The sequence below is a fragment of the Dendrobium catenatum genome, unplaced genomic scaffold (assembly GCF_001605985.2).
Source record: "Dendrobium catenatum unplaced genomic scaffold, ASM160598v2 fragScaff_scaffold_266, whole genome shotgun sequence".
Classification (NCBI taxonomy): Eukaryota; Viridiplantae; Streptophyta; class Magnoliopsida; order Asparagales; family Orchidaceae; genus Dendrobium; species Dendrobium catenatum.
The window spans coordinates 610,019-637,601 of NW_021318728.1; the positions used below are offsets into that span (position 1 = coordinate 610,019).

A 27,583-nucleotide genomic window follows, 5' to 3' on the forward strand; every position below is an offset into this window, starting at 1 on the left:
AATCATATCCCAATATAAAATTTTCAAAAATAAAAAAGAATAAGAATTTAACAAATTTGAACAGATCTTTTACAAGGTTGTTAGCTCCAACAAGGGTACATCACACTGCTCAGCTCGCAGCGATGGTTATAAGAAGTTACCAAGAACAACACAAGAATGTAGACATTGAAAACCAATAAAGAAATGGTAATTTGTAAAAAGAACCTGACAAGCTATTACAAGAGCGACTGATGAAAACACTGATGGTTATTACCAATTTCGAGCTTTTCATATCACATCAAGAAAATTCGAAGAAATGATTTTTGGACGGGAAATATGAAGTCAGCAGCTCCTGAGGCACAGGCACTGGCTTTTTTAGCTCCAGGATCTCGAAATTTATAGCTACAGGTGAAATTTTTGATCCCAGGCTGAAGAAAAATGTATGGCTCTCATTCAACTGAACTGAAAGAATATGTAGCAAAAGCCGTAAATCTCTCTGATCGAGTAGAGTAGTACTTCCTCGCAACATCTTAGTATGGTGGTGTCTACTTCCCTGATCAAAGGAAAAAAATGTGATGTAAAATTAGTCAGAATACAGCAACAGCAAGCAAGCAGGTTTGCCCTCTGGACTATATCATAGAGCAGAAAGAAGTCGTAATATTAACGGGATGGTTATAGCTATAAGAAGGATTTAGGTTTTGTTTGGGATGACTTTTTTAGTGTTGCTTAAAGCAGCTTTTTAGTACACAAATTTTACTAGAAAGCTGCTTTAAGAAGCAGTAAAAAAGCTGTCTCAAATAAAACCTTAGTCGATCTTGTAAATCCAAAATTTATAAATTCTGGACGTGTTAATAAATATTATCAAAAATAAGATGCGTCTCGGAACAATAAAGCTTCCTAAAGAAGCACTTAGCCACAAATGGATTACTAGGAGAATGCCTCGAGAAAATCAGCAGGTAAAAAGCTGATTGGATAGAATAAAAACACCTTATAATATTCTCAGTGAAATATGAAAAAAGCCATGGAGAAGAATATTAAGACATAACAAACAAGGTAGCCCCAAACGGACGATTAAAAAAGTTAAGTTTGTAGGATGCAACAGGAATTAATCAAATCTTTAGAAGTCGAACATCAAAAACTCAGTTTGTAGAATACATGAAAGGTGCTACATTTTTACTAACTTGATCATTCTAATAAAAGCAAATGTGTACTATAAGAATTAAGAAAATATACAATAAGAGAACATCTTCAATAATAAGAACATATTAAAATAATACATATAATTTTACTATAAATAATTATCAAATTATCACACATGCTAATTTAGATATCATAATATTCTCCCGCAAACTCAAGGTGGCGTATGTCAGCTTGAGTTTTGAAGAAATAAGATATATCTATATAAGCTACATAATAGGCATTTGAAATGGCTATAAATTTATTCGATGGTTCGTTCTAGTACATGCAAATATATGCCTGTAGATAAGCACATGAAGTTAAACAACAAAGGAAAACGCAATAAGAAGAATATCATAAAAAATAAGAATACGCTAAAATAATAAATATTAAAAATTCATACTATGAATAATATGATAATTTAGATATGGTAAAAGTGTCATAAAAATTCTAGCCTAAATCAACTACCTAACTATGGAAGGAAATCATCATGATTTAGGCGTGATCCAAGCGGGCTTCCCAAAGATCCTGATTTGTGCCGTGAGATCTCTTATAGAGAGAGTAGTTGAGATTTAACACTCCCCTCAAGCTGGAGAATATGGGTTTGTAATTCCCAGCTTGACAATCATTCCGAGAAAGGCAGAGTTATATAATCCTTTGGTAAGTATCTCAAAAGGATTACAATAACTCTGCCATTACAGTCCAGCAAGTTTTGAGCTTACAATCAGCATGTTTTGATGATACATGGTTGATATATACAAGATCACTGTCTAATTTTTCTTTTATAAAATGTTTGTCCACTTCTATATGCTTGAGCCTGTCATGCTGGACTGGATGTAAGCTATGCTGATTGTTGATTTGTCGTCACAATGCAGTTTAATGAGTTCATCTCATTTGCTCATTAGATCTTCTAGAATCATCTTCTAGATTTTCTCCAAGGAATGTGCAGTACCCAAAAGTGGATCTTTTGTCCACTGGTGACCCTGCATAATAAGCATCAGTGTATGCTTATAGGGTTATTCTGTGATCTCTTCTAAAGAGAATCCCTTTCCCTAGGTTTCCCTTAAGGTAGTGAAGTATTCTATCTACTGCTTGCATATGTGTCTGTTTTGAATTTTGCATAAACTGACTAATCATATTTACACCAAATGCTATATTTGGTCTGATGTGGGAAGGGTAGATCAATTTTCCCATAAGTCTCTAGTAAGCACCATTGTCTGCATCTAGATCTTCTTTAACTTCCCCCAATTTGAGATTTGGTTCTACTAGTATTAGTGCTGGCATACATGCTAATTTTTCTATCTCCTTCAGAAGATTTTTAATGAATTTTTGTTGTGAGATAAAGATTCCTTTGCTGAAGTTAGCTATTTCAATTTCAAGAAAGTATTTTAGCCTACCAAGTTCTTTGATATCAAATTGCTTGGTAAGATTTTTCTGAGACTCACTTTCTCCTTTTCATTATTCTCAATCAAGAAAATATCATCCACATAGACTAATAGTATTGTGACTTCCCCTGAGTCTGAGTGTTTAAATAATAATGTATGATCCCCTTGACTCTGTTGATATCCATTAAGAAGCATGAATTTTGAGAATCTTCTAAATCAGGTCCTTCGTGATTGTTTGAGCCCATATAGAACCTTTTTAACCTGCACACCCTGTTACCTCCAGATTTTTCCTTAAATCTTAGCAGTATTTCCATAAATATCTCTTCTTCCAGATCCCTATATAGGAATACATTTTTAATATCCAATTATTCAAGAAGTCAGTTGTACTTAACTGCTAGTGAGAGTAGGATCTAATAGTATTCATCTTGGGTACGGGTGCAAAGGTTTCCTGGTAGTCAATGTCATATGTCTGAGTATGCCCTTTTTTCACTAGTCTTGCCTTGTATATTTTCAGTGTACCATCAGCTTTGTACTTTATAGAGAACACCCATTTGCAACTGACTGCTTTTTTGCCTATCGATAGGTTGATGATCTCCCATGTATTGTATTTTTCAAGGGCATGTATTTCATCTTTCATGGCATTTTTTCAATTTTCATCAGATAAGGCCTCATAAATATCATTAAGTATATGTAGTTTAACCAAGAAGTTTTTGTGTGAGGATGAAAAGTTATTGAAAGATATAGAGTTGGTTATAGTGTATAAGGGAGGTGGTGAACTTACCTCAATTTCAGGAGAGAGTTCAAATTCTTGGATCTACTTCGAAGCACAGTTTGAACTTGTACCCCTGGAATATGCATTCCCAAATCTAATGACAACTTTGTCTTCAGTTTCCCTATTTTGGATTTTATGTGGATTGTTTTGAGGTGGTGGATGAAGGTCAAAAGGGGCAAGTGTATTTTCTTCATCTTCCTCTATTTCAGTCTCTCCCAAAAGATGAGGTTTGGTAAAATAAGAATTTTGTTCATCAAAAGTGACATTAATGGATACAAGGATTTTCTTTGTAGGGGATGATAACACTTGTAACCTTTTTGGGTGGTTGAATATCCAATAAAGATACATTTGAGTGCCCTTGGATCTAATTTTCCTCTATTCTGGCTGTAGATAGGCAGTGTACCCAAAGATTTTGGATGTAAGGTTATTATGGGTTTGAAACTCGGGGTAAAAGAATGACAGAATATCCATTGAAATTTTTAGTCCCAAGGTTTTTAAAAGTAGGCGGCTCATGAGGTAAGTGACAGTTAGTAGGGCTTTACCCCAATAGGATTTGGGTATAGTGTGGTGGAGTAGGAAGGCACAAGTGGAGGCTAGAATGCTCATTCTTCTTTTCCGCAACCACATTTTGTTGTGGGGTGTGAATGCAGGAAGACTAGTGGATGATACATTCACTTTGAAAATAGGAGTATAAGATTTGGTTGAAATAGTCTTTAGCATTATAAGAATAAAATTTCTTTATTTTAACCTGAATTGATTATAGATCATGTTGTGAAAAAATGGGAAGAATGGTGCTAATGTCATTTATTTTTTAACAGATAGATCCAAGATACTCGAGTATAGTCATTAATAAAAGATACAAACCAGCGAGCACCAGAGATGTTGGGGATTTTTTAGGGTCCCCTTATGTCACTATAAATTAAGATAGAAAGGAGTCGCATCTCTCTTTTTTTTTTGGAAAAGAGGCTCTTTATGTTTGGCTAATTCACATGTTTTATAATGAAAATGTTCATTTTTCAATTTATGAAAAAGTTTTGGATATATATATTTCAAGACATCTAAAGATAGATGTCCTAATCTTAAATGATGAAGCCAAATAATAGGTTTCTTATCAACTAGGGATAACATAGAGTGGCTATTATTAGATTTGTTCAGCTCTTTCAGGTAGTACAGTCCATCTCTCTCCTTAACAAGTTCAATCTTCTTCTCCAATCCCTAATCATGAAATAAGCAATAGGTAGGGTTAAACAGTGCTTGACAATCATGATCACTAGTAATTTCTTGTATAGATATGAGGTTTGTGGATAATTAAAGTAAATGGAGCACATTTTTAAGAGTGAGGGAAGGAGATAAAGGTATGTCTCATTGGCCTTCTACTGTGGCAAGAGGAACCATCAATAGTGATGATTTTCTTGTCACTTGGGCAAGAATTATAGTTGATGAAGTGGGTAGTGGAGTTTGTCATATGATCTGTGGCTCCTAAGTCAATAATTCATAATCCTTTAAAAGGCGCTTAATCCAATGGACATAGGAAACTTACCTGAAAGTGCAAGAGAGGAAGATACAGGTGGTTTTTCAAGAGATACCAGGAGTTGTCTTAGTTTATCAATATCTTCTTTATTGAGTTCTTTGAAGCTAGTCAGTGTTTTTAGGTTAGGCTGACATATTGTAGTGTTGGCATATGATGTGCCCCTTATCTCATTTCTTTGGTTCCACTTCTTACTTGGGGGCTTTCCGAGTATCTTCCAGCATGTTTTCTTCGTATGTCTTGATTTCTTGCAATAACTACACCAAAGAGTCTTTGTCTATAACTTTGCAGAGTCTTTACATTTTTTCCTTCCATGGTGTTTCTCTGGCCATCATTGCTAAGCTTTCAATAACCTTTGGCTCCAACATTACACCTCGTCAGCTTTCTTCAGCGCGGATGAGAGAAATGGTTTCATTTAATGATTGTGTCTCCTCTTTGCTAAGGATCCAGACTCTTAATCAAATTCTACATTAAGAAAATCACAAAATCTATCTCTTTCAATAAAATTTTTCAGGATAGCAACATCTTCTGAACATCTGGTCTTTATACATCTATAATAATCATGGTCTTGCCATAGGTTTTGTAGAAGAGTGGCATATTCTATTATGGTCTTGCTTCCTTGTTTTGTGCTTCCTACTTAGATCTTAATTTCAAAGATTTGAGTCGCATCCCAAGCTTTTGAAAAAGTGTCTAGCGGCATCTCATATGTCCTTTACAGTGGAAAGGAACGTAAATGTATCACTAATATCTGGAGTCATGGAACTCTACAGCCATGACATAATCATAAAGTCCGCTTCATCCCATGCCCCAAAATTAGGATCTCCTCCTTTTGGTCCTCTGAGAAGGTGGTGTATTTTTCCTTTCCCTTTTAAGTAGGTCTTCACAAATTGAGACCACTTTCGATAATTATTCTTGTTTAGGTGATGGGAATGTTGCATGCTTTGGAGATCACCTCGTTCTTGGCGTACCATAGAATCTTCAAATTGATCAAAGCTCTAGGATGAATTTTCTTCAAACATCGTGGTGTCACAACAATAGATAGCAATAAAAAACTATCTATAATTATATCAACAATGAAGGCCGATTTTATGTGAGAAAATAAGATTATCTTGTAATTATATCAAAAATGAAGGCTGATATTTATATGAGTGAATAGGGATTAAGTAGATCAGGTCGCAAGCTCGATTCAATCTCAGGACCTTGTCTCGCGCGAATAAGAAGGGAGGCTTCGGTCTCTACTTCTTGTGCTTGCTTCAAGGAAGCAACTTTCAACCTTTCTAATGATCCAGAACTGGATATTTACTTCAATTGTATTATAATTTCCATTCTCCTTGATACTTTTTGCTGCCCAAAAAATTGATGCAAACAAATTTTTATATTTGACTTTTGCGAGGGATATTTGATTTTTTTTCAGAGCTATCAAATTTATTATTACTCTGTTAGCAGTTAACAATTTTTTAGCAATTGTTAGGAAATAAAAAGGAATTTGTTATGTCTTCTACATTCACAAATAAATTTATTAAGGTACCTGAGAAAGCTTTACGGCTTGAATAATTTTTTGGACATCTAATTCAAAATGTTTATCCTGGATGATTATATGTGAGACCTGAAACAATTTTGGGAAGGAAAATATCATTTTTCAAGCATAAGGTTTGTTTATCTAGTTCAGTTGATTAATCTTTCCTAACTAACTTTATCCATCTTCTCATCTTAACCAGCATTATTATCCTTTTGAAACACTTTCATAGTCATCTTACATCAACTTACCAACTAATAGAGTATGAAATTGCAAGAAGTTATAGATAATCTATTTGGTCTTCACTCACATTAGTAATACATCCAACTTAACTCCCTCCAAAAAAATGCTGACTATCTTCCTTAGGTTATAGCCAAGTGATATAAAAAAACAGAACACAAGCTTCATATGATTATTGGAGTTCCCTTTTAACCCAAAACAATGAATGCATTTGTTTGCATTTCAAATTGGGACTGTTCAGAGATTAAGCAGAAGTTCTCAGATTAATTAAACATCTATAATCTTTTCTAACTTAAACACTATTTTTTTTCAATGTGCATGCCACACATGGATGAGTTAACTGTTCCTATAGTCATCAAATCAATGGCTCAAAAGTTGGATGTTAAATCTTTGGATGATGGCCTGCCCTACATGCATTAATTTGCTGTTATTTATGGCTTTAAAACAATTGCATTTATTAACTATTGCATCACTGAATAACTGTAAGTTAAGAACATTCCTGATGTACTTAATCACCAATTTTTAATGTAATTTTACTTTTTGGAAAAAGAATGCAGGTTCTTTTTATCACCTTTTTGCTCTTATTTTCTAAATTTTGTATAAAACAGAAATAGAAGTTTGCATAATTGATATTTTGATAGGAATTTGTCCTCCACACAACAAAAACAGCAAGAACAAGATAAAACAAAGGAAAAATCAGCGAAAAAGATGTTTATTTCAGCACAACAAGCCAAGATGCAAGTTGATCTAGATTCAAGAGGTAGATCGGCTACAAACCCTAAGCACTGCTAGGAACAACTCAAAAGAAAACTATAGCAAATACACATATAACATAATAAAGTAAAGCAACCCTATTAACCCTCATAAAAACCTTCCTACTTTTCTCCTTATTTTGAATTAAAATCAGCCCAAATCCCTTAATAAATGCCCCTGACATCTTTCCCAAAAAGTTCCCCCAAAACCTCTTCACCTATGGGTGATAAAGGAGGTTATGAGCTCCACGGGAGAGCTGAAATTGATCTGCTAAAAAATTCCTGGGCCCCACATCATATTTGTAAAACATACTACAAAATTCGGCCCATCCAAGCTTGAATTTGACCGGGAAGTTTTTACTAGTCTGAGCCAGCTATAAAAGTGGAGTGTTTCAAAGTGATGTCAAATTCAACTATAATGTAGTTAAAGTGCTGACATCAAACCTTGGGGGTCGTAGACGAATCCGTGGTCAAGCTCTGGGTCCGCCATACATGAGGAAAGACTGTTTTATGGCGTATCGGAGCTTCTATACAGCAATTTGTGGCTCTTAGGATGCCTGGACAGCAACAAACTGCTACTGGAACCTTGGGACAGCACATAGGATAACTGGGGCAGCAATATCCAAGGTTTTGGAAGGAGAGACAACGCACTACAGCACCCAGAATTTTCTGGACAGCAAGGAAGCTGTAAGGAAATTCTGTTTACAGCAAAGGAACGGGATTTGGGAGGAGAGGAGATGGGCCAGCTAGGGTAAGGAGATGGGAAGAAATTCTGTTTCAGATTTTAGGTTTGGTAAGTAGAGGGATTAGGGTTGTATATCTGAAATTTATTTCAGATTTAATGGGTTAGGAATTAGGAGGGAGTTTTGAATATCAAGCCTATGGATAATTAAAGAAAATAAAGGAGGGGGCGACTGATTTTTGGAAGGAGAGTGGATTTAATTAAGAGCTTTTATGGAGGGGCATTAATTAGAGAGAAGGGGGGAGTGGGGGGCCGGCCATATGGGGAGGGAGGAGAATTGTCCACATATAATGTATGTAGACCGAAGCAATAAATGTAATTATGGAATTAAATCTGATTTTAATTTCAGATTTGAGAGTTTCCTAAAAGAGATTTACTAATTAGGAAAATTAATTTAAATCAAATCTAATTAGATCTAATTTAAGCAACTTTCCTAAAATAGGAATTCTAATTAAGAAAACAAATTCAAATTAAAATTAATTTGAATTTTGATTTCAAATTTGTTACTAAATTAAGGGAGCTAGAATAGGAAAGACTTACTTTCTTAAATAAAAATCCTTAATTAAGAAACAAATACAAATTCAATTTGATTTGAATTTTGAATTCGAATTCATTGCCACATTAAGAGGGCTGAAATAAGAAAGGCTTTGAATGCAAGACTAAATTTGTAGAGCCAATGAAGGAAGGGGGTGGCCGATTAGGCTTGGGAATGGTGGTGGGGTTCTCAGTCGGGGTGATGGAAAGGTTGTGAAAACTGGTTGTTCAAGGGGAAAGGAGGAATGGGCAGGTGGTGGTGGAAGGAGGGGAAGTGGGAGGCTTGGTCGACGGTCAAGGGAGAATTGGCTAGGGGAGTAGGAGGGGGTAAAGCGGCGGCTAGAAGAAAGAAGAAGGGGAATTAGAGAAGGAGAAAGGAAGTGTAGGAAAAAAAAAAAACAATGAGCCCGGCACATCCTGCGGCTGATGGGTGCTGCGCTGCCCGAACCTAGGGACTTCAAACCACATGCCCGGACACATCCTGTGATTGGGAGATTCTACGCTTCCCTCACATAGGGATCTCACCAAAGTTCTTCCCAAAGAATAAGAGTGCGGAAATTTTTTTATTAACAATCTCTCATGCCAATACAATAGCAAAGACCTCTATATATATATGCCTCAAAATAAAAGAAACTAAAAAAGACAAACATGCCCCTAGGGCTTATAAAGGACAACTCCCTCAAGAGAGGGTAAAAATGAAAAATGCATAAAAAAATAAAAAAAATACAATTAGTAAATTAAGATAAAGTGAAATGATCTCGTCCGTTGATCTTCGTCTCTTCCTCAGATAAGCGTTCACCGTCGACATCACATAGATGTCCTACTCTTCAATACTATGTAGCTTAAAATGTCATTTCAACTGCCCATCAATTCTATGTAGCTTAAAATATCATTAGAAGAAAAATGAACATATAAAATAGTTATTTATGAGGGGAACATATTGAAGGAATATCTTCCTCTAGAAATATGATACCAGATAAAAAGCATTGGCATGGCTAGATGCTATCCAATTGCAAAAACCTCAACAGAATCAATAGCAATCTGACCTTCAAATCTTGGGATCAATCCATTGCCATTCGTTATATTTGGAATAACCCTTCTTTCTTGACTTGACGACAACCAATTAGAATTCAACCTTCGGGCAAAATCCTCCACTTCCCTGCATACACCAGTTTAAGATGTAATATTTCTTGAATTTTCAATGCAAACGGCCTGAACAAACCTCTAAATCTATATACTATACTATATTAAAAAAAGGCCTTTAAATTCCAGTGAACATGTAGAGTACTTACCAAATCAACATGAGAGTTAACACCTACATGTTTAGTTAAAATTAAACAAATCAAGGTAAGACTTACCCTTTACTGGTAAAGTTATAAATTAAAGGGATTATTTTTTTAGCATCTTATAAATGGACGCTTTTAAATTATGAACAAATAAATTAAGACTTTAAAATTTTTATTCTCAAATAAGAAATAGATATAAAATAATTATCTGATTTGAATCATAGATAATTTCTAAAAGATTTTTATTTTCATTTAAATAATCATAACCAATTCAAAGTACATGCAATTTACTGACTACGAATGAGTCAAAAGTTTCAATAATTTACTTTTAACAGATATAACAATCGCAAATAGTCGTAGACTAAATTTATGTTGTAAGATGTCAGCAGTAGAAGTACCATACTTGAGATTGCTTGTATTTCCCCTATTGCAGGCACAGAAGTATCAAGCCAAGATGTTTATTCAATTTCTTCAGAAACTGACTGAATCCAGGCAAAATATTCTAACTATGACAAAGAGTTCAATGTAATTAAACAAGCCCTTTGCAGGCAAAATATTCTAATTATTCAATTTCTTCAGAAAATGACTGAATCCAGGCATGATCATGTTTTATTTTAGTGAACCGATTTTCTAAAATGACACTTCATTCCATGCAATAAAATTATTGATACTTCATAAATAGTTAATTTTTCTTTGAAGAGATTGTTAATAGGTATGCACAAACACCAATGCTCATCAGAATCAAACTCTTCTAAAATAATACAGCAAAGCTCTAGTCTGTAGTCTATAAAAATGTAAGGTAGTTTTGCCATGCCAATTTTTTCAATTCTTGATATCTAATTCAAGTAGAGCACGTACTAGTGTTTTAAAAATTATCTTAGCTGTAATAGAACGCATATTTTATAATAAAATTACTCTCTTCATAAGAAAAGTTCAAATTGCCCACATAATAAGGAAAATCAAAAGGTATGATCAAAATCACGAAGTTGTGTTTTGGATTCCATAATGGATTATAAGGTAGACACCTAAATACTAACTTAAATTAGGCCCAATATGAGGTATGATGGAAATTCATGCACCCTACATTTTGAAACCCAAGTCTTTACAAGTGAACCTTAAGGTAGGTTACATATAGTGTAGCGTAGAATAAATCCATAAAGTAAATCCCCAAAGACTATGATCTAAACCAGCACAAACTCCAAAAAACTAATTTAGTATAATTTTTCATTACTTATTGGCTATTGCAATGTTATATTACAATTTTGGGATGAGATATGCTTGTTCAAATGAGAGTTTGACTAATTAATTCATCTCTTTTAATTCCTCCATTCAAATTTTCTCTATCTGCCGGTTAGAAGTGTGACTAAATTTAACCAAAAATCAGACGTGGTAAATAGTAGAATTCAGTTTTGTGCAGAAAAGCTTACTTTGTTGTGTTTAATATATAATTTCTCCTGAGATTATAATGCATAGAAACAACATGGGAAGCCCAACACGGGGCAAGGCAATTCCTAGAAGCATAGGACATCGAAAAACACAGACATAACATGCTTGCACGCATGCCATATGCCCTGAGTTTTAGGAGTATCGATGCAACTTACTCCGAAAAGATCCATTAATATGTCACACAAATTGGAGCTATTTCTGTTGCAATTCATCATTTCCATTAAATAAACATTTGTGTTAGATAGATTGTTTCCTTGCAAACTTTGCATTCTTTTTGCACCCGTTTAATATACAATGCTCAGCTTCATTAGCATGATACAGAATTTCAAGGCATACAAGAAGACCACTACATAAGAAACTTTTCAATAAAAAGGCTGCAAGGGAACACATGCAAAAACAAGGCAAGGCCAGCTCACCTGTCAAGTTCTTCCTTCATTGCAGGGTCTAGCTCATCATCAACATAATCATCATCAAACTCAAGTTTTCCTGGGAAAGCATCTTCAGAATCATACTGCATTTCTGAGTTTCTAGCAGAACTTGAAGAAATACCTGCACCAGACTCATGGAATCCCACAGAATGACTTGTTGATTCCTAAGGTAAATAGCCCATGTAAGTAGCAGCTTCAAGATCTGCTAATGAGTAAATTATCAGAAAGGCTGAGATAATATTCATAACTACCATCTGTTTACTACTGAGTTCATTTGTAGAAGGCTCTTCTGATAGGTCTCTTCTTCTCCTGTTTTTCTTTTTATTTTTAGCAGACCTGATAAACTTTGAATCTGTTGAAAAGCACATCAAAATAAGAAAGAAATAAAAAATTTCAACTCCCACACTACAGATTTGCTTACAAAGTAGCTACAGTTCATAAGAATTGTTATGAAAAATTAAGATATTGGTTAATATCTGAGGAACCAACTTCTGCAAACTGATGCATAGAATAATTTCAGCTAGCAGTAGAACTCAAAAGTGAAGAAATAGCCATAGCAAACAAAGAAACTCCATAAAGTCGGATTGTGTTTTTGGTGTTAAGGAACATACTAAAAAATAAGATAGACTATGAGAACCAATTAGATAAGAAAAACCGCATGATCTACCAAAAAAGAAGACTACAACATAGAACAAGCAAGATGTGTAGCATTTGATAGTTAACATTGTTATTTGTTACGATAATTTACACAGATCATATAGATTTATTGGACCATTTTGGGGCACATCAATGCAAGTTACATGTCTTTGCATTAATTTTAATAATGCGTCTCCACACAGACCTAAATTCATCCATCTTTACTCTATCCTATCAGCTAAACATGGATTCAAATAAAGACACTCAAAAACCAACCTTCTACATAAATTCATCAATCCAAATATTTGTATTGTCCAAATATGTAACTACCATTTCAACTCTATTTATTCTTTCATCTTTTTTCAGATATTTATAGGGTAAGGAGCATTCAGAATCATACAACTTCTGCCGGATTTCTTTCCCAGGAAAAAGAAGGGGAGGGGTGTTGGGCATGCAGACATCAAGTATGCAAGAATCCGCATAATCCTCCGGGAGATGATCAATCAAAAATTCAAGTTACAATTTCAATGCCAACCTTCGTGCATGTAATATAGCCATAAATATCATTTACTTCAAGTTCAAATACAAGCATCTCTTTTAGTCATCAATTAATCATCATTATTAGTTATTATTAGCCTTAACCCAACTATTTGGGGGGTCAACTTTATGAATCTTCATTCTCCGCCTCTTCCTATTAAGTGTTCTCTAAAGCACAATTTATTCCTCACAAATTATTTTGAATAAATTCTATTCATGTTCCCTTAAAGCAGTCACATTCTTAATCCTCTAACATGAATTCTATTCAATTTATCTAATGGTGGTACATTTTCTACTCCCCATTGAACATGTACAAACTGCCTAAGTCAACTTTCAATAATACTAACTTCAATAAATGTCACTCTAACTGTTCCTCAAATATAATCATTCATTAATCTATCATTCCTATTTTTTACATGCATTCATTTTAACAGTCATATTTCTATCATGTTCAATTTTAACAAAAAAACTATTGTTCGACACTTAAATCCATAAAATACTGTCGGACTACTTGGATTTATCTTAAGTCATCATGATATTCTCTTATTGCATACTCCTAACAACTTATCCATTTTAACCATACAATTTTAACACAAGAAAGTTATATCATTATCTACATTCCCATTCTTACGTATATATCTAAAGTTCTAAACATATTTTACCTGGCAACACAATTTCTATCTTCTGACAAAATTGATTGATAATTGGTATTCATACCAACTTAAATTGCATAGCATATACTCGATCTTTAGTCTACTAATTCTAGGCCCTATTTTCTTCATCATTATATTTTTTTTGTTTATTTTAGCGAATCTATCACCAATTAGAACCATGTTATTTGCAAAAGTAACGCATCAAGGAATTCACTTTGAATATCATTTATTAACATCTCAATGAACACCAGAGCCCTGCATTGTGCACCCACACCCACCCACACACCCACCCATACCCAATGGGCATGGGTGGGTACGGGTATGCCCATAGCCTCGTGGGTGGGTATTCGGCATCAGAGGAGAATCGATTTACATTACTAATTATCATATACATGCAATATACTATAATAATCCTTACTATGCAGTGCGCAATACTGAACCGCGTCGCAATCATGGTAAATTTTGATATGTGGCTTGAAAGTTTACAGTCAGAGAAAATGGCCTCAAGGCCATTATTCTATGGCAGATTGCATTCATTAAGCGTAGAAAGTTGGTGGGTGTGGGTGGGTATGACATCCGGAAAGTCACCATATGTGGGTGTGGGTGGGCAAAGCCCGCCAACGCAGAGCCTGGGTACCCAATGGGTATCCAACCAAGACCCCATGTAGGGCTCTAATGAACACTACAAAAAGATAAGCCTCACTATTACTCTTTGATTTAATCCTACCATAATTTAAAACTATTTGATCATTACACAAATACTTCTAATAATACTCAGTGCTCTATCATACACATCTTTAATAATTTTAGCATTACTTTGATACACACCTTTCTATCTTAATGCACACTAAATCAATTCGCATGGTACTCGATCACATGCCTTATCAAGTGTGTTGATTTTGTTCACAGGTCGAATTTAAGTCCGGCCAAAAAACGACCCGACACAAATACAATCAACCCAAATCCGATCTGCTATTAAACAAGTTAAAAATCCCAACCCGAAAATGACTTGACCAAACCCAAAACTATCACGAAAAAAAAATAATATGTCGTGTTGATTAGAGTAAACCCAACCAAAAATGAACACAATAACTCGATTTGGGCATAATAAAAAAATAGTTTTGTAAGATTTTTTCGTTAAAAATTTGAAATAAATTGTTAAATCTTTATTTTATGAGTTAACTTGAATCAGAAGTGTCATGATCTAAATCTGATCTGATTTTTTTAGTCACTTACGTTACCCAAACTTGACTCGAATATCATATAGGTTGACCAAAACACAGTTTTTTTTTTTTCAAATCGTGCCCAATATTGACACCTCTATGATGGACCAACATCTAAGCCGGTGGGCCCCATTTAGGTGGGCAGCGGGCAAGAAGAGAGAGGGGAATTATTTAAGAAAATTTTAATTACAATTGAGAGGGAATTACTTAGGGAAAGAATCTAATTTGAATTCAAAGCTAAGAGGAAATTATTTAGGGAAAGCCCATAAGAGTTAATATTCATTATGTAAGGAGGAATCAATGAAAAATTGCTTATGAAAGTTTTAATTATAATTGGGGGGAAATTAATTAGGGAAAGAGATTTAATTTGAATTCAAATCTGAGAGGCAATTATTTAGAGAAAGGGGACTGATTTTGGAGGGAATTAGGAGGCCCTATTTAAGGCAAGATATGGGGTGATTTCAGATAATGCTAGATTTTGCTGGAATTAGTTTTGCTTAGGTTGAGTGGGCTCTAGCCGACGACTAGAGATTTGGGAGAGTCAATCTTTCTCTACAATTGAAGATCCAACTGCATCTTGTGTTTTTTCCTAGTTCTTTCAATAAAAAAGAGTTCTTGTGTTCGTCTTCTTAAATTTGTTGTGTTGTTTTATGTTTTTGCTGAAATTGCATCCACTTCCTATCACTCTAATCATCAAGATGTTAGACCCGTCCAATGGACCGGTCTAGCCGGTCCATACGGGACCGGCTTACAAAATAGAGGTGGAATCTCCACCTCCTGCAGATGTCGCGTGATCCGAACACCCAAATGGAGCTGTTTAGGAAAGATTTTTAAGGGATTTGGAAGGGAAATTTGAATGTAGAGATTGTTTAGAGATTTCCTTTTGAATTGTATGCATTAAATATTTTGTTTTCCTAGGGTTAGGCATCTTGAATTTGGCTGAAATTTGAGATCTCTTAGGTTTCTTTTGGGCTCTAGCGGCGTCTAGAGATTTGGGAGAGATAGATCCTCCTCTCGAATAGAGGATCAATTGTATCTTGTTATTTTTCTTCCGTTAGTTTGAGTTCTTGCAATAAAATTTCTGTTTTTCTCTGATTTTTCGTTGGATTTGTGAAAAATTTCTCGCTGTTTTCTCGAGATTGATAGGATTTCCTTGAAATCTTTAAGTGTTTCCTATCAGATTGGTATCAAAGCTTATTTATGAACTATGTGGGTTGATTTTCTGAAATTTCAACGGTGGTTTTTGTGTTCGGAGGACGATTCCTTGCAGAATTTTGAATCAATATCCATTTTTTTATGGCGGCCAAGAAGGTAGATGCATTAGAGGAACGACTTGAACAAAATTAAGACAATGGTGGAGAACATAATTTCCTCCATGGAAGTGCAAGTAGCTTACTTACAAGACATGATGAAGAAGATGTCAGAATTCCACAACCAAACAGCGGCTTCAGAGGCGAGAGGGCCAGAAGGAAAGAATACGAATTCTGAAATTCGTAAGGATTAAGATGAGGTAGAGATCGTAGAGGGAGAAAGAAGAAGACCCCATCTGGAGTCTTTCAAGGGAGGATAGAGGAGGGAGGTATGAGGAAAGGCATGGGTATGAAAGGCAGGGGCAAATAAATGTTGAACGGGAGCGCATGGAAAGATATTATGGCCGCTGAGGTGCTGATTTTGAAGGAAGGAGAGGGGAATTTGAAGGATGTTTTGGGTATGAAAGGGAAAGGGAAGATCATAAGACTTGGGGAGAACCAATCACTTGAGAAAGGGGAAACTCTGGAGGAATAAGGGGAAACGGGGGAGATTAGAAGGTGAGGAAACTGAAGATGCCCATTTTCGAAGGGGAGGATGCAATGGGTGGATCTATAAGGTGGAAAGGTACTTTTCCGTCAATGAGTTGACGGAGGAGGATAAGTTGACAGCAGCATGCTTATGCTTAGAGGGAAAGACGTTGTCATGGTACTAGTGGAGGGACCAAAGGAGACCCCTACATAGCTGGAGAAAATTCAAGTATTGTTTATTAGAACGTTTCCAAGCCGACAGGGGAGGAGACTTCTATGGCAATTCTTTGCACTGGTGCATGACGGATCAATGACAGACTACCGTGAGCGATTTGAGCATCCGGCCAGTAGGATGGATCAATTCTCAGAGACGTCATTGGAGAGAAATTTTATGAAGGGGCTCAAATCATAGATTAGAGCAGCGGTGAAGGTCATGAGGCCTCGTGACTAGGAAGAGGCCATGGAGTTGGCACAACTGGTGGAAAATTAGAGAAATCAAGAGAGGGGAGTCAGTAGTAGCATTTCAAGATGATCTTACAAGATGACAACCACTCTTTTAGCACCCAAGGAGCCTGCATCTTTTATTCAAAAAAAAGGTACCTGCATCAAGCAAACATTAATGAGGCTCCCAGGGAGAATCCAACAGGAGGAGGAAGGGGGGAATGTCAAAAGAATGATGGAGAGGGAGATGCAAGAGAAGAGGGTTAAAGGGATATACTTCAGATGTGATGGGAAGTATATTCCAGAGCACAAGTGAAGGGATCGAACTCTTCAGGTTCTCACCTTCTGTGATGACGAGAAAACTAAGGGAGGTGAGAGTATGGGAGAGAGAGAGAGAGAGATGGAGGACAAGCTGCATCTGGACGTGATGGAGATCTCCCTGAATTCAGTGGTTGGATTCACTCTAAATCATACCATGAAGGTAAAGGGGGAAATAGCATACAGGGAGGTGGTGGTGTTGATTGATAGTGGGACTACCCATAATTTCATCTCCAACTAGGTCATGGGCCAATTGGGGGTGACATTAGTGGATACAGGGTGTTATGGAGTGATGATGGATACATGGAAGGTGGAGATGAGTCAGGGGATATGTAGGGGAGTACTGTCGACCATACAAGGGGTTCAGGTGAGGGACGATTTTCTTCCATTGGGATTAGGGAGCATTGATGTCATCCTGGGGATAAAGTGGTTGTAGACCTTGGGGGACACAAAGGTCAACTGGGGAGCATTGACGATGGATCTGATGGTGGAAGAGAGAAGGGTAGTGATCAGGGGAGATGCAGGGGTCACCAAAGCCATGATATGACTTAAAGCCAAGGTGAAGAGCATGCAAGAGGTGGGGGAACATTATATGATTGAACTATAGGCTAGAGGGGATCAAATTGGAGGAGGGTTCGAACATTCCTCTTTCAGTACAACCATTGATTCAATAGTTCAATGAGGTTTCTCAGGGTTGCCTCCTCCGCGGGAACACGAGCATGCTATCATCTTGAAAGAAGTAGTTTCACCTCTTAGTGTTCATCCGTGTAGTCATCCCCAAATTCAGAAGGATGAGATCGAAATATTGATTAGGGAGATGCTGGAAGCAGGGATCATTCAATCCAGTATCAATCCATTTTTCAGTCCAGTGTTATTGATCAAGTGCTTTAGCACTAGTTTCCTTTATTCCACCTTGAGGACAAGGTGACACTTTTAAAGGGGAGTATTGTTAGCCGGTCCAGTGGACCGATCTAACCGGTCCAAACGAGACCGGCTTGCAAAATAGACGCGGAATCTCCGCCTCCTGCAGATGCCACACGATCTGAATGCCCGGACAGAGCTGTTTAGGGAAGATTTTTTAGGAATTTGGGAGGGAAATCTGAATGCAGTGACTGTTTAGAGATTTCCTTTTAAATTGTATGCATTAAATAGTTTTTTCCTAGGGTTAGGGCATCTTGAATTTGGCTAAACTTTGAGATCTCTTAGGTTTCTTTTGGGCTCTAGCGGCATCTAAAGATTTGGGAGAGATAGATCCTCCTCTAGAATAGAGGATCAATTGTATCTTGCTATTTTCTTCAGTTAGTTTGTGTTATTGCAATAAAATTTCGATTTTCCTCTGATTTTTTATTGGATTTGTGGAAATTTCTTGCCGTTTTCCAGAGATTGATAGGATTTCCTTGAAATCTTCAAGTATTTCCTATCACAAGATCAAGAAAAATTATATGAAGATCATTTCTTCGTGCTATACTTATCCGTTAATTATCTTGATAGAAAAGTGTTTCCATAGACTAACGTGCTTTTTAAAATATATGTTCCATTAATTTCTCTAATAACTTCATTTTATTACTCATAAATTTGATTTGTTTATAATTAATGAAATCTTAAACTTAAATATTGGTATCAAAATTTTTTCCCTGTCATGAACATTCTATTAGTCTTAAGAACTTTATTCAAAAGATTTATTAATCAAATCACTATAATACATCAAAGTCTCCTAAATCTCAATAAGTATCTCGTCTAAATCTAAAGCCCTGCAATAGAAATGATTAATATCAAAAGGTTATAGATTGTAAATCTTCTCATTATGGATTTTTTAATTGAGAAATGAATATCAACAAAAAATCAATTTGTAAGTAATATTTACTTAAATATATGAAGAGGTACTAAAAAGTACAAGAAATATGCATGACAAATTCACTTGACATTCCCATCTTTTGAAGAAGCAAATTAAACACCAGTTAACTAAGCGTTGTTTCCATGGCAATCTAATTGAGAGATAAAGAGTAGCATTCATTTTTGGGGAAAAAAGAAGACAAATAACTATTATTGTATATTCCACCAAGCCTCAGAAAGAACTAACTAGGTTCCAGGCTTCTCAAGAAAAGATGCAACAAATTCATTTATGTACAATATACCAAAATTTCAAAAGCAGCTTGAAAGCTAGATTGTTACAGATAACAAAAGAAGAAAATATAGCTGCAACAAGCACAAAACACCTTTAGGACGCTGGGAAAGAATAACTTTGTATGGATGATAAAAGGCAGAAAAAACAACATCGAAGTTAAAATTCCCCAATGATCTAACCGTAGTCCAGGAGTATCAAATTTGCTATCATTTCATATATACATCACCAATGGCATTTAAGTTTGGTTTCTTTCAAGCCTTAAAACATACACAAGCTCCCGAAAACATGTTCAATTAGCACAAGCATGGCTATCAAAAGAAACGCAGCAGGTTAAAATTCATCACATGCCTGAAATATTTTTAGGAACATCTTCCACATAAAGACGCAGTTCAATAGCCCAAGAACGTCAAAAAAGAAACAAGAGAGTTTTTTTCCGCAATGACAAGGCAAGTAAGAGCAATCCCTAGCTACAAGCAAAGACAAGCTATTTACTAAGAGCGAATATTTCAAAGGACATAAAAAAAGATTAAAAAAAAACATCCTTTCACATAGAAATGATGAGATTAATTGGGAATGTGTTACAGGTACAAAAAATTGTCCTCCTGCGTACAAAGTTTAGCAAGTCTCCAAATCGTACCTCCATCTCCTCCATTTATAAAAGATAATAGCTCGTCAACTGAACGTTCATCCGCATGTTGATCTTCAGCTTCATCATCCTAGAACAATTATTACACGCTCAAGCAATTGAATTTCACATGACTCTGAATGCCAAAGCAGACACAACTTTTCTTGAAACTACTAAAAATTATACCAAAAAACACGATCACAAATAATAACTCAGAGTCAAAGCAAAAATATGAACATATGAGCAGAACCATCAGGAAATCATGCCGATAACTAGGAGATTCTTATATTAGGTATCCCTAATAAACTAGTAAGGGTCAATTTAAGTGTCAGAACAAGCATATGAACGTATTGAAAATCCCCATCCAGGAAAGAAGTTCAAGTTGCTACAAGACAACAAAAAGAGTGGACAAATTAACCTACCTTCATTCTCTGTCGTTCCTTGAGTTCTTTTCTCTTTTTTGCATATAATCGATTTAATAAACGGATACGGGGATCATTGGTGGCATTTCTTAAAGGCTCCAATTTTTCCTCCTGTTGAAGCAAAAAAATGCAGCAGTAAGGAAAAGTATCAACATGCCAATAAAAATATAAATCACAAATAATACCTCTGTAAGATCATCAGGTAAATGGAATATTTCACGAATCTCTTCAGGTGTTCTTCCTTCTATAATGCGGGCAAGCGCTCGACTAGTGAGATCTACCAAAGGCCTCAACTGAAGACTGTCAGCTGCCGATGCCAACTCACATAACTGCTTTGTATCAGTCTTGATAAATTTTTCATCAAAGGATTTCCGCTCCTGGGTTAATTCGGGATCAGTAAGAAATTTAAAAACAAAATTCTAGCGCTTGGCATAAATTCTATGAATTAAAAAAAAAACCACTTCCTCTAAATCCTATAAATCAAAAACTGAACAATAACTCTTCATAAAGAGAAATTAGAAATCAACGTGAAACTGAAACATAATGAACCTTGTTTGAACGCCCAGGAGCTTGATGGAACCGACAATAATCAAGTATTAAGCTGAGAACGGCTGGATTTACTCGCTCAGGTAAAGATAAAGCAAATTTTTTGGATGATCCCATGCCTGACTGAACTCTTTCTCGACATATCATAGGGCAGAACATGGCAACCTCCTCCTCCACTTGCTGTATAGAGCCATCAGCTGTTTGAAGCCAGATATAGGACTTCATAGCCTGAAAGAACGTGCTGAATGAAATGTTCTTACTCTTAAACTAACATACCAGGCACACAACCCTAGACTCTACTAAAGCCAAAAGCTAAATAGTAATAAACAATGGCATGAAATTTCCTTGTATGCATTGTCTGTGTAACTGTTATAGGAACTTGCAGAAAGAACAAAATAACTATCAACTAATAAGTGTACCAATCAGCTTGGATAAGAAGTAATTCACGGAAAAGGTCAAAATTAATTGGCCAAAAAGGTTGTACAAATGGAAATAGTAAAATGGTGAAAAACAAAAATGAGTCCAAACTCAAATTGGAAACTACCAAACTTGAATCCCCTGTTTTGGAAAGTGTATGCAGAAGAATAGAAAAATATGAAGAAAAAAAAAACGAAGAAGCAATTTTAATCCAGAACAGATTTGGAGAAAGGCAGCTAAATGCATGCATTTGTTAATTAGCAAGAAATGTATTCATATCAAAGATTTAAAATATCTCAAATAGCCGGTTGTTGCAGTAGACAAATAATAACTAATTAATAAGGAGATAAACGGATATCTAAATCGAAGGATCAACTGATCAAAAGATACTTAAAGGTGTAATAGGAGAAAAATTAGCACAATGGGCACCGAAATATAGAAATCCTTGAGGAAATTTTGGGAAAACACACAACTACAGCTTACTTACAAAATAAGAAAAAATATGAAAACCTAAACAAGGAGATGATGTATCAAAACTATAAACTAGATCCACAAAAATAAAAATAAACTATCCACCGAATAGAATGCTATAGGGATAGTCATTTTTGAATTTTCCATTCATATGCAAGTAAAAATACATGCTAGCCCAATCTCTCTACCAGGCACAATGATTACTAGACAGGGAAAATATAAATAAAAAAAAAAAGTAATCAGTGAAAAACATAAATGCTGTTCAAGAAATATAAATTCCAATCTCAAACATACCTCAGGTTTGGTTATGGCCATCTCTTTTCGTGATATTCTATCGTAGCCTTCCAGGAGGAAAATGACGCATAAAAGATCAAACTTAAGAAGCTTTCCAATTAACAAAAATCAAAGCTCGAAAACAGGTGGAAAGATATCCGGAGACAAGTCCTTAGTTTTACGTAGATTAGAAACAATCACAACTGAAAACCAGGACAGCAAGCTATCAATGATCCAATTGAAATCCTTATCCTCATTCCTTCCTTTTGCAGCGCATTCAATGGCCTCTAAACCACTCATGTGGACCTACAGCAGGGCACATTGTTGTTCAACATAATTTCTAATAATTAATGGGTTGATAAAAGAGTTGAAAATTTTATGTTTACAACCATAAATTCCATTCTTCAACTAAATCATAGTTAATCTGATGGTTCTCAATAAAAACAAGAAAAGATAAAAATTAAAATAAAGAATAAGAGAGATTAAATCAATATAAAAAAACAAAGTAAAAAAAATGTTATAATGGATGGCAGTTTTCGAGTTTCTAGTCCGATGATTAAGTAGCATTTAATCAACTAATTAATCAAATTCATTTGATATTTCAATCTGGAACGTCAAAATCTTGATTTAGGAGAAAATTATACAACAATAAGCGCCCTATACTACATGTGTGCCTTCTCCAAGGCTTTGAGAACATGAAAAATGCTCTTGCACAACAGCTCATCGATTCACACAATAATAATGATTCTTTATTTTTTTGTTTCATGGTAAACAGTATCTTGAAAAAAAACTCTTTTTTTTATTTCTTGAAATCACAATACCTAATGTTCAGCCAAGATCCAAGATCCAATTGGGGATTCAATCATAATGACGTAAATACTATTAAAATTATTTAAGCAAGATAACAATTATAATAATGATGATAATTAAGTGCTAATATGTCTATATAATATAAATCATGAAATATAACTCAACAAATATACATGAATAAGTCAATAAAATATTACATTCCAATGCAATCTCTCCATTAAAAATTTTAGCCAAACCTAATCAACCGCTCTCAGTATAAGGGTTGCGCGATCTAACACCAATTTTTGCAGGCTAATTCCCCTACGAATTTGGTTAAGACTAGACTGGCTTGAGGATTAATTCAAATATGACCCCTACAACTGCTCGATTCAATCAAATTATATATCCATGTCCCCAACATCATATTTCTTGGAGAGTTAATTAATTTTATAAAAAAAATTTGTTTTAATTCATTAAGTAGGTAGTTCATAGAGTAAATCGTATTTCCTATTAGCTTCTTAAATCAAAGTGAATAATACTAAGCAGTCAATATTGAAATCAATTGTCATCTATAACAAGATTAATTATTTAAAATACATAAGATTTGTGGCTATGCAATTCTTTTGAATTGATCAAAATGAATACAAATGGGTGTAGAGAAAAAATTAAAAATTTGAGTGCTATTTCATTTTGATGTACGTCTAATATACATTTTGATATAGAATAGATATCTATTGTCAATTTCTCTGTATAAGAGAAAGCTACTTTTTGTATACAATACAATTTTATTAGAATATGAATGAATATGAAATAGTCTACAATACTCAATTGTATGGTGTGGTAGAAAGAGCTATATATAGCTCTCCTATATTAGTAATGTATTATTTTTAATTATTTCATTATCATTATTATTTTTCAAGGAAAAGAGTCTTATTAAAAGCATGAAATTGTTTATTTCATAAAATATAACTAACAAGAAATTCTAATGAGCTAATCATACAACCCATTTGTCTTGACATATGATATTTATTTAATAGTTATTCAATTTTATTAAATTTAATATTTTAACAAATTAATTAGGTAGTTAACTGAGTAAGAAGCAAATTTTAATAAATAATATGAATTAGTTTCTTAAATCAATGTGATTGGTGCTAGGTAGTAGCCATTATAATCAATTTTCAACGAACAAGATTAGCTATTTAAAATGCATGTGATTAGTAGTGAAAGGTATTAATGTAAAACTAATTAGTGTGTAGGCCTATTATTATTAATAAAACAAAATCTATCTAAGTAATATCTCAATTAGTAATTTATTATTTAAAATTAACAACCTAATGGACTTATTACAATCTTTTAACCGAATCAATGTGAATTGGTGCTAGGTAGTAGCCATTATAATCAATTTTCAACGAACAAGATTAGCTATTTAAAATGCATGTGATTAGTGGTGAAAGGTATTAATGTAATCCTAATTAGTGTGTAGGTCTATTATTATTAATAAAACAAAATCTATCTAAGTAATATCTCAATTAGTAATTTATTATTTATAATTAACAACCTAATGGACTTACTACAATCTTTGAACCAAATATTAGTGTTTTAATTGTTAACCTTTTAATCACTATTAATTGGTCATTAATAATGTAGTAGTTTTCTGATTTTATCTTTAATTACAAAATCACAAAATAATTAATCCCTTTTAAGTTTTTTATCCAATTGAGATCTTGAATTAAAATTAAGAAAATATTTTTGATATACCATCATTAATATTTGTATCTACCAGTAAACATGACAAGTCTTAAATATTATTGATATATCACTCTATTCAATTAAGTCCTACTCGTATATCGCTCTAGTTTATGGTGTTAATATTATATAAATATTCTATTGACTAAAAAAAAATATTTTAAAAAATTTATTTTTAAAATCCTTATATTCAATCATTTACAAAGATTCCTAGAGTTTTCTTGCATTGTCTTTCGGGAAAAAAAATCATAGTTTGGTATTTATGTAAGAATTCTCTTATGAAAATATAAATTATAAAAAACATATCATAAAAAAGTATAAATTCTTACTCTATGAAAAAATTATAACGATTAATCATAACAATATAGCATCAAAATAAATATCATTTTTCTTCGCAGGGTCATAAAGATATGAAAGTGGACTTGGAAAGAGTTTAAAATGATGAAGCATTTGTGCTTCCTTCATGAGAAAGTACAAGGTCTTTAAGTTTATTCAGTGAAAAGAATGAGAAACTAGAAACTAGGATTTTAGCACCTAAAAAAAAATCCTAAAGCAAACTAAACCTTAAATGGAAAGTCCATTATAAATAGTAAAGTTCTTGGGGTACTATGCCAGTAATTTCAAGGGATTAAGTAAAATGCCAATAAATTTATAACTTCATGGTGATACTAATCCCATGCCCCTACATTCCAAATGATGTTAAAAAATCAATGACAAAATTATGATTATCCTATACTTTTGTTTGTTATATTTCTTAAATTTTAGTCTTTACAATTGACTACTTGAATTTTTCACCTCATACTTAGGAAAACATTCTTAGATGTTATTCTTTAAATTTTACATTTAGTCAATAGATACAATTACTTAATCAGTTAATTTTATGATTATTTTAGTATTCCAAATAAAAGTTTTAAATTAAATATTGCTTTCCTAAATACAAATTTTAAGCTTCACTTCTAGTTTTGGTCTAAATTGCAAGCTACCTTTAATATTGATTTATATACACTAGTCAATAAATGCTTCAAATTATAATATTACTAATATTTTCATAACTTAAATATTAAATTATGTGAATATATCTTTTTTAGTAAAGTATTTGATTAAGAAGCCCAAAAAAATTTTTAGCCAAAGAAATGATTCATAAACTAATATTTAATGACAGTATAAAAATAATAATTTAAATAATTCATATTAACTGTTTTATAAATTTAAGGCATCCATCATATGAGGTGCAACACTCTGCATTGTATGATGAGTACTAATTAAAGTTTAAAATACTAATTACAATCATGATATTATTCTAGCATCCATCTAATGTCTGTGAAAGTTTTATCAATTGATTACATGCATTTGGCCATAATTCTAGGCCCATCACTTCTTTTCATAAAATTCTTCTATGCAAAAATGATCAAATTGCTGCAGTTATTTCCACATCAAATTAGTTTATTTTAGGTTTTTCCTGGGAAATATCCAAACACACTCCTGGTAGATGTCTTAATGTATTACACTTTTGATATCACTAAGTGTTCCTAATGATAAAAACATAAGCATAGTACATGTAAAGAAATACCAGGGAAAATCCTAATCATTCACTTCATAAATATTTCTAGAGGAGCACATTAAATGTATTAACTCAATCCCACTTGCAAGGAAACAAACCCTATTTAGAAGACAAGCTAAGCAAAGTCAATGTAGCAAGACATACAACTACATATCAATACGCCATACCTTGCCTGTCAGCTAGTCCGGCCATAAAATGCAGCATATAAACTCGAGCCGAAGCAAAACTTAAAAATAAAGATGAAGAAGTGATGAGATCTCACTAACTAATACCTGAGCAACGATATCGGGCAAGTTTAAATTGCTAGGGTTTTGGTGGATGCCGACGAGTAAACGAGAAGGGACGTATACGGATAACGATTAACGAAATGGAATAGGTGGAAAGAAAATCCAGGCGACTGTGTGTAGATAGAGGGAAAAGATATGCAACGATCACAGGGTTTTTAGGAACGAAATGAGAGGTGAAATTAATTTCTAGGGTTATTATGGCGTTTGGCGATTGTCGGAAGGCCGCTTTGTGGCGTTTCGGGATTCGATACCTTTGGATCGGCTTTTAGGCCTTTGGTAACGCATCATTTTGCTTCTTCTCTTTTATTTATTTTTTTATAGAGAGGAAAATATATTTCTAGCACTTAAATTTTTCTCATTTGATATATTTTATAAATAAACTTCATGTGTGTATATACATTAGAATTTTAAATATCAACAAAATAAATATTGTCGTTATTAGGTTTCAAGTTTTGAATGAGAAAATATGAGGGTTGTGTTAGACAGTCGACAGCCTGCGTAAAACTTGTCGAAGAATTATGACATGAATCCTTTAATATATTGTGTTAATACTATGACATTCCTTGGAAGCTACACGATATGTCCTAAAAATAGCGATAAGTGTGCAAGGGCCGTTACACCGACGCCTAGATGCAGAATTAAATAGGCAAGGGTTCTCACATCAAGGACGGATGTGAGCAAAGAAACTAGTATGCAAAACTAAAATTATGATAGGAACTTAAAATATTGGTTCTCTTACAGGAACATTAATGAAATTAATATATATTATGATTCATAAGAATATAAGTATTATGTGCATTTAATAAACTGATTGGTAAGAAGATTAATTGTTTATATTTAAATTATGGTATTCGAATAGGAGTTGTACTAGAAATGGTGTAGGTGTGATTATAGATAAGAATTTAAAGGATAATATTATAAAAATTAATAGAATTGAATAATAATTATAGA

At 34.0% G+C, this 27,583-nt stretch overlaps 1 protein-coding gene across 4 annotated transcripts; it reads right to left on the minus strand.

Annotated features, from left to right (window-relative positions):
* Nucleotides 1–8: 8 nt before the first annotated feature.
* Nucleotides 9–26,916, minus strand: LOC110103325 (SKP1-like protein 21). Of its 4 annotated transcripts, none has more exons than XM_020831994.2 (10): nt 26,618–26,916; nt 22,271–22,555; nt 21,092–21,285; nt 20,728–20,919; nt 20,543–20,653; nt 20,133–20,211; nt 12,036–12,136; nt 11,773–11,948; nt 9,671–9,783; nt 9–532 (listed from the first exon to the last, which is right to left on the minus strand). In XM_020831994.2, exons 3-10 carry the CDS (start codon nt 21,245–21,247, stop codon nt 525–527), a joined length of 936 nt encoding a protein of 311 aa, XP_020687653.1. In that variant the 5' UTR covers nt 21,248–21,285; nt 22,271–22,555; nt 26,618–26,916; the 3' UTR covers nt 9–524. The 4 variants fall into 4 exon arrangements, with proteins under 4 accessions (XP_020687653.1, XP_020687649.1, XP_020687651.1 ...); XM_020831990.2 differs by having other exon boundaries at nt 21,092–21,316; XM_020831992.2 differs by having other exon boundaries at nt 21,092–21,329.
* Nucleotides 26,917–27,583: the final 667 nt, after the last annotated feature.

Bases quoted from the DNA above. Each gene is read 5' to 3' on its own strand.
- LOC110103325 (XM_020831990.2), bottom strand. From the start codon at position 22,291: ATGGCCATAACCAAACCTGAG. The intron at 20,920-21,091 runs GTTCATTATGTT...GAATTAACCCAG, and splicing joins CTCCTGGGCGTTCAAACAAG to GAGCGGAAATCCTTTGATGA. The intron at 20,654-20,727 runs GTATTATTTGTG...TTGCTTCAACAG, and splicing joins TACCTGATGATCTTACAGAG to GAGGAAAAATTGGAGCCTTT.